General features: G+C 31.0%; 1 protein-coding gene and 1 long non-coding RNA gene across 2 annotated transcripts in view; one reads left to right on the top strand and one right to left on the bottom strand.

The window, feature by feature from the left end:
• Positions 1-21039, bottom strand: part of LOC143206811 (putative polypeptide N-acetylgalactosaminyltransferase 9) — a 336211-nt gene that overhangs the window by 31154 nt on the left and 284018 nt on the right. Inside the window, 1 exon segment of the mRNA XM_076419549.1 lies at positions 4022-4274. Coding sequence (XP_076275664.1) covers positions 4022-4274 — 253 coding nt within the window.
• LOC143206813 (uncharacterized) lies at positions 16297-16798 on the top strand. The gene is made up of 3 exons (XR_013008541.1): positions 16297-16423; positions 16487-16583; positions 16659-16798. It is a non-coding gene; the product is annotated as an uncharacterized LOC143206813 (long non-coding RNA).

Genomic DNA, 21039 nt, shown 5'->3' with positions numbered 1-21039 from the left:
GTAAATGCATTTTAGAATTTGACGATATTTTCCTACTTATATTATTTTTAAAAAGATGCTGTCTGATACGTTCGAAATTCATTTGGCTGTCAAACGTCTGCAAAATTCTTCAAAATATTAGTTATAATAATTACAAATTAAAAACCGACAAAGGTTGTTTTGAGGCTTTGCTGGTTTTGGTAAATTTCAAATCGCTGCCTATTATTATTCTCATTGAAAATACCAAAGCCATTAGATATTCAGAGTCGGAAATAGACAGAAACAGTCGCTAATCAGTTACTTCGAACACGAACTAGATAATGAAGGTCCCCCTGGCAGCAAAAATGCGTTACAGTATTGATACTGCTAAATACTAAGTTGCTGAGGCTTTTACTGGAAATATTTTTTAGCGTGTTGCAGCTACACTGTGACTAAAATATATCAAAAAATGAAAACCGATATAATATTTAATTGGTGTAAATATTGTAAGAACACGAAGAGGTCAAATGGAACTTCCAGATATTGGTTTTAAACGTTTTTTTAAAGCATATAATAAAATCAAGGAAGACTTTTTACTTCAATTTGTGTATTTAGAAGAGATATTGATATTTTAAAATTAAACACAAAATAATAATGGCGTAAAGACAACAAAAGTTAATAAAGCATATAGGTTGTTCTTGCTGGAAGCAGGGATGGTTTTATTCCTAGTGCAGATTTAATGTTTTCCTGCAAGTCTAAGAGCGACTACCATGGAGAAATAAATCATAACATGTTTTTGCTCTAGTTTGAAAATCAGGAGTTAAAGAACTTTGAAGAAACTTCAGTTATTGTTATGGGCAATGCACTACAATGTTTGGAAACTCCCAATAAGTGTATCGGTAACGGTTGTAATTAAGGAATGACTTGCAATATATAAATTAAATTTTGAAGAAACCACGCTAAAGAGTGAACTATTTAAAATTATTACTGAAATATAAAATAAATGTTTAATTACTTTTTATGTAATTTACTTTTTTAAAGAAATAAATCTGTAAAAAAACATGATAACAATAATAAATAATATGAATACAGAGTTTTATATCTTCCTCCCAATCGCTGCATATTCAATCCAATTGAATTGATATGGGGTAAAGCAGAGAATTATTGCAATAGACATGCAGGTCGAAAAGCAATAACTATCTAGATAGGGACTCAGAAAGTCACAGTGACTGAATGAAGCTTTCCGGATGTGAGATTATTATTTGATGCTGATAATTATCAAGACCGGATGAGGAGACAAGACAGGGGAGTGGAACAACTAAAGGTAAGTAATTATAATTAATTCAGAATAACTGTGTAATTGATATATGTGTAATTGTTCAAAATATATAGAAGTACTAGGTTAGAATATATAAGGAGGGAAGGAATACTAACTGTTTTGTAGATATGTCAAATGCTTAAGGGAGAATGCAGTGATTAGTTTATCAAGAAGGATGTACATAGGTAGTAATAGAAGAAAAGATCATCTATAATAGTAATAGAGGAACGTAAAGAAGTAAATATTATCTCTAATGAAAGTAAAATATATTACTTGGATATACAATTGCGAATTACGACTATGTCTGTATAATTAAGTGTAGTTTAAGTTCTATAGTATATGCATTAGATGTACTATAATGTTAATATAAATTATATTTAATAAGATTATTTTCGTTTCATTATTTTATTTAGATTTGAATTTTATTATATGTCAAAGTGACGTATGCGATCTTTTAACGACAAACATTTAGATGACGTGAGTTTATTGTTTTATTGAAGGGAATATACACGTGATACTGGTTTGTTATTTTTAAGTAAATAACATAATGTTTAATTTTTTTTATAACATCTTTATTAAATACGCTTAGTACAATCTTAATTTACAATTAATGTATTACTACTTTTCCTAGGTACTTGGATTAATTAACAAGCAAGACGAGTGCGAGAAAATACATCAGTATGTATTTCCCAATTATAAAATTATAATTATTTAGTAATTATTAACTTATAGCTATAGTTTACACTAAATGTGTACACTTTATATAAGTTCGTATGGTTTTGTTCGCTTCAATCTCCTGACATCCTGCGCGCTGTCCAGCAGTTGTATTGCTTCCACGTTAGTATGATTTAGTAATCTTATTTCGTGTTTCAAGGCGAAATCTTGGATAACTTCGCAAATCCATTTGATTTCCAGGTCATCGCGCAGTTCTTCATTGGTTACATAGCGATAGGTATTGGTCGATCGAAGAACCTTGTTTTGACAGTGTTGTATGACTAGTTGATTTGAATTTTTAGTGCAACCTCATATTTGCACCCCATAGGTCCAAATTGGCTTTATAACTGTATTATAGATCAACCTCTTTGATTTTAGATCAAGTTGAGAGTATCTTCAGACTAACCAGTATAGTTGTTTTATTATGGTTCTAATGTGTTTGTTGCTTTTTGTCTAATGTGATGGTTCCAATTTAATCTACCGTCAAGATGGATTCCAAGATATTTAACTGATTCTGCTTGAGGAATCGGGCATCCATTGAGTGATATAATTAATTTTTTAATATTTTGCCTCAATGCAAAATTAACGTGGACAGATTTGGAGCTATTAAGTTGAATTTTCCAATCTTTCGTCCATTTGTAGATTTTGTTGACTACCACTTCCGCCGCGAACTCCAGCCGAGATATTTTTAAATGTCGAGAACGCCATTTCGTGCGGTACTCTAAATTTTCTTCCGAACAAATATGATTCCAGCAATTGACAATAGTTACGCGGTAACAATTTGCTCATCTTACAGATTAATCCCAAATACCTAATCCGATCAAAAGCTTGTGAGACATCCAGGAATATTGCAGGGCATTTCTCAAACGCTTTTTCAATAGCCGCAGTTACTCTGTGCACTTGATCGATTGTTGAATGGTGCTTTCGAAAACCAAACTGGAAATCTGGTATTGTTTCTCAAAGAGCTTTGATAATGCAGGTTGTAGCGAAATAGGCCTGTAAGATTTGACTTGTTCTGCAGGTTTGTCAGGTTTTTTGAGCATAATTATTTTTGCAACTTTAAAGCATTCCGGGACATGCTTCAGCCTTAAACAGGCATTAAATATATATGTCAACATGATGATTGCTTTTCGTGGCAGTTCTTTCAATAATCCAGATGAAATGTCATCTATACCAGGTGCCATTTTAGGATTGAGGTTATCAATTTCAGTGGCAACTTCCAGTGGAGAAATTAGATTTAGATCTACATCGCGTTGATAAACAGGAGATGTATCCATGGTAGATTCTATATTATTAGGTCGAAATATGTTAGCTAAGTATTGTGCGAACAATTCAGATTTTTCATTGTCGCGTCGAACCCATTCATTTCGATCATTTTTAATTGGCGGTACTCGAATAATTGGTCTTTTAAATCTTCGAGTTGCTTTCCATAGCGAATAATCTTTGTCTGCTTGTGGGCTTAATTCACTTACATAATTTTGAAAGCATTTCTGTTTATATTCTTTAATCTTTTGATTCGTCTGATTACTAATTCTATTAAACGTAGTTTTGTCAGCAGCATTTCTGGTTCTGTGCCATACTCTTCCAGCTTTTCGCTTTTCTTTCATCATTTCTCTGATTTCGAGGGGGTAAATAATAAATAGCAATAATAAATTTGCGTTGATTTATTAGTTAATCTCTATTAGATAAGATGACTTAACGTTAACTAGAAATAAGATAATTTTTAATATGGAAAGATCATGCCAGTCAGGCTTTGCAGGTTTGTCTTAGACAAACTTCATTAAGATGATCGTGTTTGCGCTTTTGAACTATTAATATAGATGTTTTTTTTTCTCAATAAACATTTATATTCCCGATCTTTCTAATAATGTAATTTTTCTCATTTTTTTTTTATACTATTGTATTAATAGTACCTTATTTTTATATTTACATTAGCATCAATACTTTCATAATTTGTGTAAATATGATTGACCTGTTCTTATAATGAAATGACAAATAATTATAATTCATAATAATCACTTAAAAACTTACCTATTCTCTGATAATAATACTGAGAATATTCGTCAAGCCATACTTCAGCCAGTCGGACTGAGTTGCGACGAAGTACATTGATTCCGGATCTCCATTTGTATGGCGACCGCTTTCTGAAGATATGACCAACGTGGGAGCACGGCACAATTTCCAGCGTACCACCACACATCCAAGTTTTGAACGAGAGTTCTAAGTTTTCGCCGCCCCATATGTCGAAACCTTCATCATAAGTACCCAGCTTTTTAAAGAACTCCTGAAAGAAAAGAAACAAGAACATGATTATGATTAAATATTATACTAGACGAATATACAACAGAAATGAAATAATGAATTGTCTATTTTAACAATTGACAATATGACTATTTTTTAATTTAATTCCGCAACTTCTATATTCTTATTTTATAACGATTATACAAATTATGGCTCGCATTGTATTATTCTTGTGGTGTTCTGGAACAACTACATAACATCCTCCTAAAATATCACCGCTTTGTGGAATTATTGATTGTTTGAGGAGTGTGAAGAGCCATAAATTCAAGTAAGCTGAATCTAACGAATAAAATGGATGTTGAAATAATTAGTTGACAGATTTGGCCATTGTTTTTGAGATGTTCGAACAGGTATGTTATTTTTGTACCGTTTCTGCTGTGCAAATCAGATCCTTTTTACTTACGAAGTTTTATATATAATTTGTCTGGAAAGTTATAATAATAATTTCAATTTATTATCATGCTAGTTTAAATGTAATCTAGGAACAAAATTTCTTTATATCGCAAAAAAACACATTTACTTCCATTTTATTAGCATATTTCTGGATTCGATTCGGAACTGTTGAGCCGAGTTCATACTACTTCTTAGTCGCTTGTTTTATTTCGGTATCAAGGTGATCTAAATGATGAAATGATACATAAAAAATCATTTCTAAAGTTGGTAAAATATTTATCCACAAATGTATTGATCAACAAGTTGGTAACACCGCTTCCGTGTAAGCAATTTAACGACTTGTAGTGTATTATATGATCTCTTCAGCGACAGTTAAAACAAGCTATTGGTAAATGTGGGATCTTCCATACTTCAAAAGAGGGCAAATGGTGCTAGGGCGGAATCGGTTGGTGAGAGTTTTTGTGACGAAAAAAGCCTACAAACGGACGGATTCAAAAGAAGCCTACGATATGGTCTACCTGTTTGCTACAGCAAGCATGGGAGACGTTCCGTTATGATTTGGATGACAATATTGCGGTATTTAGCTGGTCTTCTCATTTACATCACTGGCCGAATTAGTGCGAATGAATATCTCGATATCCTCAATGATGAAGTTCTAATTATGATTAACATATATATCGTTGCCAAACACTGACATATTCCAAGATGATATTGTGCTCATATACACAGCCTAGAGGTTCAGTCTTGGTTTGAGGAGCATCAGCATATCATCAAACATCTTCTCTTGCTAGAACATTGGCCAGACCTCGACATAATTGAACCATTATGAATTGGCTATTCAGAATTTATTTCGTGAAGAAGTGCAGCTGTGTTAAAATCAAATGTTGGTTTAAAACCTTATATAATAAATAAATAATGAGTATATGTCTGATGTTTATATTATTTAGTGCTTGCCCTGTGTGTTGATCATATAGAGTATAAATACGATTTCGTTAAAATCATATAAAAAATGACCCTTTCGTCAAATAGTATTCTTTAAGCAACTTAAATTATTCTATGAAATGTTTTGAAAATATTAAAAATAGTGTCTGTAGTATACTTCCAAATGGTGGATTCTGACTTACATTGTAAAAATATAAACATATTTTGTGTCTAATACAGACTAAAACGTAATACATTAGCCTTATTGAATAAACGCTACAACAGGAGATACATCAACCAGTTTCGAACTTTTAAAAAACGTCGAATCTCTAAAAACAATACTATGTCTTACTCTAAAAATTACTATGTCCTTACATGTTTTGAGACACGCGTCTCCTTCGAAGGCTTTTTGCTATAAATTTATTTTCGAATTCAGCTGACATCACGCGTGATGGATTGTTCGTAAAGATATTCGTATTTTGGCTAGTAAAATTCTCCTGGTGGTGTTTCTAATACTTTTCCTTTAACCATATGCCGCTCGGAGTATATATCATCTCGGTCTGGGTTTTCCCCTAAATCCGATACAAGCGTTTACCGTGGCGTTCAGGTAGGTGGCGCCACCGTATAGATATATATATATATATCCCTGCTGCATGCGACAATTCGTAATTTATTGGCCCACTATATTAAATGCAATGATTTATGTCCGTTTTATAAGCATGTTCCACGAGCATAATCCTCCTGTTTGTTGTCGTTTTTTTTCGTCCTCTATTTTTGTCAGGACGTCGCTTCGATTCGTACCGGGGACCTGTCATAAATCCCGCGCTGGTTCTCGAACGATCCACTTTTTACGGAGGAGATGGTCCCTTGATAACGGTCGTTAATAAACGAAACGACGGAAGAACTAAATAAACTAAAACTGAACGAGAACGGGTCACTAAAATTGTGCATGTATTCGGACGTTGGGTCGTTTCTTTACCGTTTCTCTGACCTTCTCGGTGGTGTTTTTAGTCCGTTAGATTATCTATCGCGACATACAGGGTGGGCCATGAGTTTTGGTTTATTTTTTAACAACATTAGCAATATTTCCGCGTTGGATTTTAACAAATATATTGGTAATAGTATTGGTGTAGGTTTAATAATAACGTTGTTAACTGAATAACGATATTGTGTTCGCAACCTTATATTTTGTTTGCAAATTCCATTTTCATGACAGTATGTACTACTGTGATCGGAAAATGGCAAAATCCAATCATTCCGTTGTTTTAAATAGTACCAAACAGTTGAAATAATAGAATTTTTTTTGAAACTTGCAATGAGTTCAAAATGCAAGCTGTTTTATTTTTTCAAATTCATTTCGTTCCAAAGACAAAGTTTATTATATCAAAACTTCCCTTTGATATAATACATTTATCCTAAGACTTTTTTCAGTACTTCAAATAGTTCTTGAAAATGATTATGACATCGACAACAAGATCGACAAACTAACACTAATCGATCTAGAAAAATACAGAAACTAGACGAATTGCGAAGGTCAATAATATCATTAAACTATGCAAAAACTGCTGGAGTCGACAAAGTTACGACAGACATTATCAAAGCCGATGGAGAAACGTCGTTTCAACGCCTTCACGTGGTGCTCACACACATTTGGCCATCGTGAAGCGAAAAAGATGACAGTGAACAATCTAAGAACTATCGAGATATAAGAAGGTGTTCATGAAGATCACAATTCAAAGAGCTCGCAAGGGAACAATCCGAGAAGAGCAAGCGGTATCCAAGCTGATGTTCGCCAAGGAGATGCTTTTACACTTATTTTTGTCATCGTTCATGCAATAACGTGAAAAGTGTTTAAAATCGAACTTGACATTTAATATGATGCTACAAATGTTTCTTCGCCGATAGCATGTTCACTGATGATAGCAATATATTCTTCATTTTTCATGATATAGTTTGCAATGCAAAGCTATATGGTTTGAGAATTGATAAAGGAAGTATCAAAGCACTGATAACTGATGCATCGCTTGTTATTATTAATATCAACAAAATCCAGTTGTGACATCTACAATCGAAATAATAAGCTAAATCGAACAAACTACAGTAGCTTTTGTTTCTCTAATATGGTACGCGGTGAAGACTCTCTCTTTTCGACTTTGAGATGCTTATCTTACCAATGGCTTCAACTTTTAAGCTTACTGTTTATCATGTATTTGTTGTACATGTTTATCTCCGAGATTTTACATATTTATCTCCGAGATTTTACATGTGTCTCAGAGATAAACATATTAGAAATGAAGTCATTCGTTTAAGATGCGATAATCAGTGTACAGTTGAAGATAAATTCAGAGACGCCGATTACAATGGTTTGAACATGTCTGTGGTATGAAAACGACTGTGGTCTGAGGCTACTGCGACGAGATTTAGTGAAGAATGTCCGAGGTTCTACGGCACGACACTAACAGCAGATCAATGCTTTTGGTCAACTGTTTCGAAATAAGTTTTTTTATAAGGTCAAAACCGATTATTTATATTAATAGAATATATTTATTAATTAATTCATATATTTTTCTTTTGATAATACCTTTATTAGATATGCTTAGTACAATCTTAATTATGAATTAATTTATTACTATATGTCATTCGTACTTGGATTAATTCACAACTAAGACAAGTGCGAGATAAATACATCAATATATATTCCTTAATTTTAAAATTATAATAACTTAAGCTATAGTTTACACTAAAGGTATGCACTTTATATAAGTTCGTATGGTTTGGTTCGCTTCAATCTTCTGATTTCCTGCGTGTTGTCCAGTAGCTGTATGGCTTCCACGTTCATTTGATTAAGTAATCTTCTTTCATGTTTTAAGGCGACATCTTAACCATAACTTCGCAAATCCATTTGTTTTTCAGGTCATTCATCGTGCAGTTCGTAACGATATGTATTGGTAATTAATCGAAGAATTTTGTTTTGACAGCGGTGGATGACTAGTTGATTTGAATTTTTAGTGCAGCCCCATATTTGCACCCCATACGTTCAAATTGGTTTTACGATTGACTGATAAGTTAATCTCTTTGATTTTAGATCAATTTGAGAGTATCTTCCGACTAACTAGTATAGTTGTTTTATTTTAGTTTTAATGTGTTAATATCCACAGATTTGGAGCTATTAAGTTGAATTTTCCAATCTTTCGTCCATTTGTAGATTTTGTTGACTGCCATTTTTATTCTTTCTACTGCCCTAGGCAGAGATATGTCGTTTGTCATAACAATTGTATCGTCAGCAAAGGTTCCAAGTAGTGTTTCTTTTGTTGTTGGGATGTCAGTAGTGTAGAGCAGATCCAGAAGAGGTCCTAAGATGCTACCTTGTGGAACTCCAGCCGAAATAGTTTTAAATGTGGAGAACGCCATTTCGTGCGAGACTTTAAATTTTCTTCCGAAAAGATGTCTCCAGCAATTGATAATAGTTACGCGGTAACAATTTACTCATCTTACAGATTAATCCCAAATGCCAAACCCGATCAAGAACTTGTGAGATATCCAAGAATATTGCAGGGCAGGTATGTTTTTCTCAAGCGCTTTTTAAATAACCGCTGTTACTCTGGGCACTTGATCGACTGTCGATTTTTAACACTTTTAAATATTAGTTTCTCAAATACTTTTGATATTGCAGGTAGCAGCGAAATAGGCCTGTAAGATTCGACTTGTTCTGCAGGTTTGTCAGGTTTTTTGAGCATAATTATTTGTGTTGAAATTTGTGTTTGAAATACAAATGATACAATGTGAAGGTTAGTTATTTTCCAAGGGATTCTGCTCTAGAGTAGAAACAGTTTTTAAAAGTAGACAATGGAAAAAGTCAGGAAACTCCTTATGATCTACTACATCAAGCATCCGAACTGGAAGGTTTAAACTTTGAATTTCAGACTGTCCATATGATTATGGATGTAAATGTAGAAGATCATTAACCAAGATGAAATTCCTAATTCTAATTTTATTAGAAAGTCTTTTATTAAAATCTACATCGATAATTGAATTGAAATATACATTACGTGTATATTCACTGATCAGTTGCCTTAGCCTATCGAAAAAGAAAATATAGATACAAGTTAATTGGAAATATTGAAATCAGCAATTGCTCAGCTCACATTTAATATAATTCTAAAAGATATAGAACTTGGTATAAATATAATATTTTTTTGAAGAAGTAAATTAAGAGGTTTGAAAACAGAATATTACAACACATGTTTCTCCGTAGATGCTTGTATGGTAAAATTGTAAGCAATAATTGTTATAAAATATATATGATTCTGCTATTATGTTATATTATTTAAATATTATTTAACTCTACAAGAAAGCTATTTTAACCCGATTTTTTGTGTGGTTGTGTAGAGATACAACTAGAATTTTTTAATTTATTGGCAAAATAATGTACAAAATCAAATTTAACGAAAATTCTCATTTAGATATTATTTGAGCAAATGGCGATCTTCTTTAAAACGATTACTTGTGCACAACAGCCTGAGCAAAGGCAATGTCATGAGAAAAATAATTAGATGTTGCTTCTTCTGATGGATTAAAAAAATAAATAGGATTGCAAAGGTAAAAATGAAAAGTTTTGTTTGGCTAGATATAATATGGATAGTGCCTAATTAAGTTCCTATAAAAATATATAAAAAGAAATGTAGGTTCAGTCAATTCAAATACTGTATTTTTAAGTATATTTTAGATAAATTAATTTTAATAATAGATTAATTAATAGATTTTTAAGTAACTTATAAGTTGTCAGATTAAATGTTGTTGTTTTATGTATTTTCAAAATGTTTCATAGAAATGTTAATTAGTATTTTAATGAAATATTTTTAATTCTATTTTTTAATTTAACCCTGTAGTAAATAAACAATAAAAGTAAAGCTTAATGACAGAGCTTTGATATACACATTTGATAGACTGACACAGAATATCAAAATGCAATACCATAACTTACGATTACGATAATATTATATGTAATAATTATAGATAGATTATCATTATATTCTGTCAGTCTATGCAATGTCGCCATAAATATTCCGACAAACGCCGAAGATTCACTAGATAAATCGTCACGAAAACGAAGATGCCACCACGAGTCAACAGATTATATCAAATAATTAAAAGCCAAACCCCAATGGTCGGTCGATTCGCCGAACGAAGATTAACGAACTCAGCGGGCATTGAAGCGCTCCATTGTTTAATATTTCGTCTGCGGAACCAAATTTGATTATTTCATTATAACGGCGTAACAATGGAAGCGTCGAAAACAATTTTTAATCACAATTAAATAAAAGCGTGATTTTGAAAGGAATAAACTATTTTTAACAGTTTAACAACAACAAATTAGGTATATTTAACTCTGTTTTTCTTCCTCTATTAGACTTGACCGTTAATTATAAATTATATTATTAGATTTCTTGCTTGTATTCTGATCATTTCTTCACTTTATCATAGAGAGAAAAAACCTTATACGAACAGACCAGTTAGGGTTTATTAACAAGCATTCAACAATTGACCAGGATCACAGAATAACAGATGTTATTGAAAAAGCCTACGAAAGTAAAAATTATGCTCAGCCATATTCTTAGATGTAGCACAAGCCTTCGATAAGGTTTGCTATGAAGGCCTTGTTCATAAACTACAGAAAATGTTACCAAAACAACAAACCAAACTATTAAAATAGTACATTACAGCCAGAATATTTAGAGTTAAACAAGAAGGAGCTTACTCTACAATAAAATAAACTAAAGAAGGTGAATCACAAGGAAGTGTACTGGCTAATGCATTATCTACTTTACACTTGTTATATACCACAAGTGGAGAATATTACGATGGCTACATTTGCTGATGATACTGCGATTATAGCTGTCGGAGACAATAGTGAAGAAGCCATACGAAAATTACAACAGGTAAGTGACAATAAAATAATAGTGTGACAATAATAAGTAACAGTTAAATAAAAACTAACGAAAGTAAATCTATGAATGTGCAGTTCACCTACAATCAGAACGTACAAGCACCAATAACATTAAATAACAGTATCATTCCATATAATAATAACGCTAAATATCTCGGAATGAATCTTGATGCAAAACTTCGCTGGAAGGAACATATAAAGAAGAAAAGAAAGGAACTGGAATTGAAATATAGGCAAATGTATTGGCTAATTGGAAGAAAATCACAATTATTAGTACATAATAATTTGTTATTATATAAGCAAATACTGAAACCTATACGGACACACGGAGTTCAATTATGGGGATGTTCTGCAAAGAGTAACATAAATAAAAAACAAAATTTTCCAGAACAAAATCCTGAGAAGTATTGTGGGCGCACCCAAATACTACAGGAATGACTATCTACATCGAGATCTTCAGATACCCACAGTCAATCAAGAAATCAAGAGAATTGCAAGGGAGCATGAGGAAAGACTCTATTCTAATGAGAATATATAAGTATTGCCACTTTTGGATACCATCAGAACAGGACATAAACTCAAAAGAATCAAACCGTCTGATATTGTGTAGTGTTCTGTAGTGAGGTGCATATAATAAAAAATTCAGCAGTGACATGTATAAACATTATTTCACCAGAGATTGAGATAGGGCCGATAGGTTATATACCTAAATTTAAGTTATCATAAAGGCAAATTACAGGTTAATCCGAAACGACTAGTAACAATGTATGTAATAACTAAATAATTTTAAAAAATTGTTTACTTTAAAAATGTATATATTCAGAAACATTAGAACGACTTTCTATGTTACTCTTTATTGTTGAATTTTTTGCAACAACATTTCGTTAAATTTGTTCGACTGTTTGTTGAGGTGCTATCGGTTTTAGTAGCTTGAAATACACTAGACGTTGCTGATTCTACTATGTACACAAGATGACTTTATGACCACTAAATTTTCGCCTCAGTGTTGATGTAGATGACTCTTCTAGGCTAACCTGTGGTATCTTGAGATTGGTATTGCCATAGTTGATTCATTTTTCATGGGCAGTCGTCCGTTTTTTGCCTGTCAAACGGTTCTGAAAAAAATGTTAAAACGGCTTGGCATGACATTTTCAATCAATTCCGGTATCAGCCATTTTCTTTCGTTTTGGATCTCTCCTATCGACGAAGACATCTGAAAACAGTTGATCAAATTCTAAGCTGTCTGAAAGTTGAGTTTTCATTCAATAAATCTGGCAATTCATCATCCTCCATTTTTTTTGGGTTTTAGTTCATTCGATATTTGTCATTACTACTAAAATCACCACTTCCGTTATAATGAAACACATGTCCATAAGTGTTTAAAAGTGTTTGGTGGGCATCGACAGTAGATTTCTTCAAATCAAGCAACAAGGGCAATGAATGCCGAAAATGTAATTTTGAGCCTTCCATGATGAGCATATGAATAAATTAAGCGTAATTTAGTATTCAATAATTCAATTAAAAAATCCAGAGTATTCAATAAGCAATTCAATAATAGCAAGTAAAGCTTTTTTATTTTATATACAGAAATGTAAAAACCACCGAATTGAATCGTGGTAGGTTAGGTTAGTTAGAAAAGAAAAAAGTAATAGAACAGTATTACAGCTGTTTAAATGCACAATAATCAATCGGTTGTAGTTTTAAAATAAAAAAATCTATGTATAACTAATATTCTCATAGTTAATATCTTGGCATAAAACAACATGAAATAATTGATTTGTTAACATTATCCTTCATTGTTATTCATATATATTTTTCGTGTTAAAATAATAGCACATTGACTATTATTAATTTCTTTAAGATATTAATTCAACTACAAAATATGAATAAACAGAAGGTTCAGTCAATAAAATATTAAAAAATAATGTTTTAAAGATACGATGCGATTTTAATTTTTGAGAATTCTTATTTGAACGCAAATAAAAGAAAAGCCATCGATTATATTTTCTTCGTAAGCTCTTCGTTATTGAAAACACTTCAAAGAAGCAAATTGTAAAGAGGAATATTTATTTTGCCCTTTTTTTATTTAATTGTATACGTCAAAAGGTTAAATTGGAGACTGGACAGTTTGTAATAGATAGCATGATAATTTCCAATAACAGTTGTTTCTTGAGTTAAAAATAAATCTGGATAAACTAAGGATCCTGGCAAGATTAAGACAAGTAACAAGTGTAAAAACAAAAAAACTGCCTAAAAACCTCTCTACGCTTATGAAATACATGCCTGGATATGTTGAAGATAATTTTAAACTCTTTTTTAAAATCAGTAATACGAAAATAGGGTAAGCAATTAATGATAACTTTCGAAATATATGCTGATGAGTTTTGAACGGATGTATAACAGATAAAACATATTTGCGAAAATTACTACCTTTTTTTTTAACACTAACACACTTGGCCATACTATTTATATTTACAAATTATCCATTTACCAATTTAGAAATATTTGTCAAGATGATATATTCGATTATTTGGAAATATATAAAAAATAAAGCAGTTATGGCATTATTTTTGCTTTTGTAACAAAAAGTTGTACGAAAATTGAATATCATTGATATATTGATATATCATTTATTCAATACACTGTACAAAATAGGTGTTATCAATTTGTATTCATTTCTTCGCCAGAAAAAGATAATGTATCTTTATTTATATTCATCTCATCATTCTGGAAGGTTCATTAGTACATGTAGTATATTTCATTAAATATATCATCGATATTGACCTATCCCTATAAAGCCCATCCTGTTAAAGATGTGCATTAGGTTTAATGAGCGAGGCTCGTCTTAATAATACTAATAGCTACAGCAGCAATGCACCCGCAGGTCGGATTAATAAATAGCTGTTTCGCAGAATAGGAACTTAACGACCGTAAATGCTCTGAAATGGCAAGCTCACATCCTACCGGCACGAAGCAAATGAATAGTCTGGGATAGTGAGGTATTTATACATGTTTGTTGGTTTTCTTTAAAACGGGATGTTAATTTGCTAGACTGATAATGTACCAGTAATCTTTTTAACAGAATGAGTATCGTTATTTCTAGAGTTATGCGATTAATATTTTAATGTGATCACATTAAGTATTCTTCAATAACTAAATTTATAATAATTATAAAGCATAGTGTTATAAGAAACATTTTTTTACTAATTATTATTAATTAATATTAAACGGAGTACGTTTAGAAACATTTTATAATTAACGGTTTAGAAAATATGATCTGACAATTGTAGTCTGTTAAATTAACTAAACAGTATAAAGTTTAGTTGACTATTCGGATTGTGCATATAGGATAGAGTTGAAAATTATATATATGTGCTTTAAAAAGGGGTCTATAGAGAAAAGTATCGTTATCCAATATCTAGATGTGGTTATGTGATGTGGCCCATTCAAGTAATCTGATTAGTTATTTTAAATTTTCACTACAGACTCCTGTAAAAAAGACATTTTACTGTGAACAAATTTGATTGGTTCCTTGAAAAAGTTTGCCACACAGGTGTGGTACATGACCCGTAATTTATTAAGAAATAATTATTAAATAAAATTCTTAGAAATATAAAAATAAATACAATTTGATAAAGTAGATATATCCATAAAATATAAAAATTAACATATCTATGTTATAGTATAAATATAACATCTGCATCTAATAGATCTCTAAATATATATCTTTAATGGTTCCAAAAATATTTTTCCCTATTTAAGTACTGAATCGCTTTGCACCAAAATTCCTCCTGTATTGAACTTACGGTTAATGTTCTCCTAAAAGATTTGCATTCAGGGGCTATTCTTTTAAAGTAGTTGAAATTATCAATTAGTTGATCCAATAATAAAAACATATATCCTGTTTGCATAGCTTTTTCGGAAGGGGATTAATTTCCGAAATTACAAAGTTGATACTTGAATGACTATTAATATGATTAAACTTACCCATATGAACTTATAATAACAACGCATGCAGTAACGATCATAAATTTCTTTTATACTTAGCTCAGTCAATTTGCGATTGTTAATATTAACCCATTATTTAAAGACACTTCTTCAAATGGAAACGATGCTGCGATGTCTTTACTACCTTCCTAGCTGAATACACAACACTTCTTAGATCGAGGATTCATTACTTATATTGTACTACCGGTTAATATTATACTAATGAATTAGTGACTAATATTTAAACCACTAAACCGTATAAAAAACTAAACACACTCTTCCCTACTTAATGCACACTTATAGCAAATAATAAGTTCAAAGTAGTGACATCTAGATATTGGATGTCGCGAAACATTATTCCAAAATTGCCTATAAAGTTCTCTAGGTCTCTATTTTTTCTGTGCCTCTGATAGCAGTCAATTTGTCAATTAATTTACGCGTTACGATCGTAGAATAAAGAAATTTAGAAGTGAAAGTTATATGGAAAAATCGGGTGCTACGTTTAAGCTTTTCGGAATCCCCGTTAGACGGCCACATGTAAATGAAAAATGCAACAGCTATATGTTTGTTTCTCTCTTGTTCGGCCTCGGTATTAATAATTCTAACCTAAGCAGTTAACGGCCATTTTTAGGTGATATAATTTGCATTGTTTATTTACGTCAAGTTTTTCGGTATGTGTTTTTATATATATTTGACAATTACTTTAGATTATTCTGTGTATTTTAATTTTTTAGTGTAATAAAAAGCAAAGCTTAAGGGGATCTGTTATGATCTCCTATGTAGGCCCAGGAAAGTTTGTAATCATTTTAAAGATGAAGATTATAGACCAAAATGTGGAAAGACATGGCTGAAACAAGATGTAATTTCTACTAGTAATTTAAATAGTAAGTATTTTGTTAAATAATAATGATGTATTGCATTGAAATAATTAAGCAATATTTATTGAGATTCTTTACCTTTACTACAAGACAAGGAACATATGCCCCCAATGGCAATATTAAATTACATACGTTTTTTGAGACTTTACCCCAACAAGACCCAGAAGTAAGTATATAATAAGAAACTTATGTTTATTAGAGAATGGAGGTTCTAACTTGCAATTTATATGTTCATTTACAGATAACTCAGCCTGTCCCATCAGTTTCGTTTCAGGTTGGATGAAAAACTAATGGCTTTATCCTTATTGAAATGCAGTGGCAGATGATATAAGCTGTTATCGAAGAAGGTTCCTTTTTGCTGCTGGAGTAGTAACCTCTAATTTTGGTCGTTAGTTCAAAAACTTAACTGTATAGACCGAACTGCAGTTCTCATATTCGATAAAATGTACCTGTACCAATTTAGGTAGGTTGTTAATTTAGTTGATTCTAAAAAATAATACAACAGAACCATTAATAGTTATATTATCTTATTTTAATGTTTGTTTTAAATATTAGAGAGAAGATAATATCAGTGGATTACGTGTTTTGGGTAGTGGAGATATCTCTGTGATTATATCAATGTTTTTATGGTCAAGGAAAATTAATAAAATTGTAATAAATCAATAAAATATATTTAAATATATTTATTATTTTATTTTCACAGGAAAATTAAACGAATTTATTTAAATTTCCCGCTCAAATTTTTAAAATTCCCGTTAAACATTCTTAAATTTCCCGCCGTAACTAACTGTCATACGGTGCATGCGTAAGCGCCCTCACACTGGGATTCCGAGCGTAACTTAGAACCAATTGTATCATAGGAGATGCGCTTCTAAGTTTCTTTATTCTATGGTTACGATCTATCTTTTATACGCAAATTTACTGTTTTTGTTGGATGTATATCGACTATTGACGTGTAATTTCTAAAATCTGACAGCACTCTTAACACAATGCAATTTTATATGAAAAGCATAGAAGAATTATACCTACAAGGGGATCTTAAATGGGTCCTTGGGACCATGTTTGAATATAATTCAGAAATAATAGATATTAAAGGCGGTGCAATTGACAGATTTACTTTTTTGCCCTATGTTGTGGTCTGGTATTTTACCGCAGATCTTTGGTGACATTATTTTTGTTTATAATGATGAATTTTGTAGCTTCTAATAATAACTAATTGCTCGTTAGAAAGTTATTACATAAAAATAATCATCGTCATTTGTGGGAAGGAAGTTTTGTAGGAACTAACAGTTCGTTTAATATTTAAAAGTGACATGAAACAAAGATGTTTCGTTCCACGGTGTTTCCAAGGTTTCAACTTGATAAATCTAATTCAGAAAAGTCAGCAATGAGAGACTTAAGGGAATCTCTTGTATGGTCTTACGTTAGCAGAAAAGGGTTTGTTTATCGCGTTTCAGACTGGAGGAATATAGATCCAATTCGTAACTCCAACTTAAATAGTAAGTCTTCCATTACTGTCTGTGTACATTGAATCGAAATATACAGTTTGGAAGTACCCTATCGGAATTACTAGAAGATTTTTCTGATATTATGTTTTGCGTTGTTTCTATAGAGATTATAGCGTAACAGATGAATTCGCACCTTCAACTTCGGACAGGCAAGGAGTATACCAAAGAGATCAAGAGGCAAGTTTATCTAAAGGGAATAAATTGTGAGGTTTTAATTGAAATCAAATGTTTATTGTTTATTGGAATAGTGATTTGTTACCAGCAAATGGTGATATTTTTTAACACAATTAAAACTAATTAGATCAATTAAAACTAAAATTTAAAAAATTACTTCAATGGCCAAAAATGAAAAAAATCTGCTCGAACTTGAAATATATGGATAGAGGTCGATTATATACTTTCTTATATATTACATTCAGAAATATATTAAAAAAAAAAGGTTCGGAAAGGAAATTCACGTCAATAATACATTATTTAGTTGACTATGTTCCCGTCAAGTGTTCTTACAGTGACAATGTATTTTTTAATACTGATTAAGTATAGAAATTGAAGTATTAACATAAATAGTAGCTTGTATTTCTCAATATGTTTTGGAGGTATGACATTGAAGCCTTAGTACCTTATGAAATAAAATATATTTTATTAAATCTAAGGCAATAACAATGTATAATTAGGAAATAAATTTTCACAAACTAAATTACATGCACATTTATATGAAATGTTATAAATATAGATTTTTTTAAATTAATGTTGACTGAAGGGGATATAGTTTATGTTGTTATATATATATATATATATATATATATATATATATATATATAGTGTTATTGTTATATATATGTTTTTATAAATAATATTTTTTAATTAAAATGTATTTCTTAAATTTTTCTTAAATTTCTACGCTTGTGGCTTTGTTTGTGATTCTGAAGCGCCATCTATGTCTGATTATTCTATATACTTTCTATGTGTTATTAGTCTACATGAGGAAAAATGAGTGGAATTATTATTAAATGATTTTGTTTAATTTTAAACAGTAATATTTGAAGTATTATCATTTGCCATTTAATATATTACTATATATTATATAAGACCACTTAGAAAGTGAAAACATTTAACATTTTTTATTGTAGTGAAAACAAATTAATGCGCCCGCTTTGTTGAAATATACATTCAGTTGTAAAAAAATATTATATAGCTTATCAAATTAAGAAAAAAATCATTTGCCTTCAAGAGCACAAAGTTCTCACCCGTTTCGATTTATGTAAATACATTTTTCACATTCATAACATAAACATTCCACAACAAACAGTCCAATTTGAATTTTAAGACTCTTGATCAATTTGAAAGTTGGAGAACACAAGGCACAGGAATAGGAACTGTTTCAGAAATGATAGTAATCGAAATGGTTCTGGAAATACAGTGTATTATTGTGTATTGGATGTAATTAGTAAGATTAATTTTTAATTCGAGCCGGCTTGGTGACGCAGTGGTAAAGGTGATAGGACGGTCCTCCTACTGTTGCGATAGCTGCGGGTTCGAATCCTGCTGGGGCATGGTCGTAAATTTATGTTTGTTATTGTTTAAAATTTGTGATTGTCCTGGGTAAGAGTGTAAAATCCGACAAGGAAAATGATCCCAGTTACGCCAGTAACAAGGCGCTACAGTTAGTCACTTGCCAGTCGGTGGGCTTAATGCTGAGGACCGTGGTTCGGAGCCCACGTTAAACTGTACGTCCAGTCCAGATAAACCCATAGTTGATAGAAAGAGACTAAATATATATTTAAAAAAAAATTAATTAGCTTTAACTTGTAGCATTTTTCTGACATGAAATTCAAAAACTGCTAAAATACGAGAAAAATTAATTGATGACAATTAATACTCTTTAGGAAAAAAAACTTATTAGAAATTGAAATAGTAAGTAATTACTGATACTCTTATAAGTTTGCGAGCTATATAAACTTCCATTAGAATGTTAATATCATAGAATTATATTTAATAAATAATATTTCAATAAATACAATAGATAATTAATTCAATTGGCGCTACAGTTGGTTACTCGCCAGTCGGTAGGGTTAATACTGAGGACCGTGGTTCGGAGCCCACGTTAAACTGTACGTCCAGTCAAGATAAACCCATAGTTGATAGAAAGAGACTAAATATATATTTAAAAAAAAATTAATTAGCTTTAACTTGTAGCATTTTTCTGACATGAAATTCAAAAACTGCTAAAATACGAGAAAAATTAATTGATGACAATTAATACTCTTTAGGAAAAAAAACTTATTAGAAATTGAAATAGTAAGTAATTACTGATACTCTTATCAGTTTGCGAGCTATATAAACTTCCATTAAAATGTTAATATCATAGAATTATATTTAATAAATAATATTTCAATAAATACAATAGATAATTAATTCAATTGGCGCTACAGTTGGTTACTCGCCAGTCGGTAGGGTTAATACTGAGGACCGTGGTTCGGAGCCCACGTTAAACTGTACGTCCAGTCCAGATAAACCCATAGTTGATAGAAAGAGACTAAATATATATTTAAAAAAAAATTAATTAGCTTTAACTTGTAGCATTTTTTCTGACATGAAATTCAAAAACTGCTAAAATACGAGAAAAATTAATTGATGACAATTAATACTCTTTAATACTCTTTAGGAAAAAAAACTTATTAGAAATTGAAATAGTAAGTAATTACTGATACTCTTATCAGTTTGCGAGCTATATAAACTTCCATTAAAATGTTAATATCATAGAATTATATTTAATAAATAATATTTCAATAAATACAATAGATAATTAATTCAATTGGCGCTACAGTTGGTTACTCGCCAGTCGGTAGGGTTAATACTGAGGACCGTGGTTCGGAGCCCACGTTAAACTGTACGTCCAGTCCAGATAAACCCATAGTTGATAGAAAGAGACTAAATATATATTTTAAAAAAATTAATTAGCTTTAACTTGTAGCATTTTTCTGACATGAAATTCAAAAACTGCTAAAATACGAGAAAAATTAATTGATGACAATTAATACTCTTTAGGAAAAAAAACTTATTAGAAATTGAAATAGTAAATAATTACTGATATTCTTATCAGTTTGTGAGCTA

The sequence above is a fragment of the Rhynchophorus ferrugineus genome, unplaced genomic scaffold (assembly GCF_030347505.1).
Source record: "Rhynchophorus ferrugineus isolate W39M unplaced genomic scaffold, kcgeb_rfMv2 rfM1, whole genome shotgun sequence".
Lineage (NCBI taxonomy): Eukaryota > Metazoa > Arthropoda > Insecta > Coleoptera > Curculionidae > Rhynchophorus > Rhynchophorus ferrugineus.
This window is presented reverse-complemented; position numbering and strand designations above follow the sequence as displayed.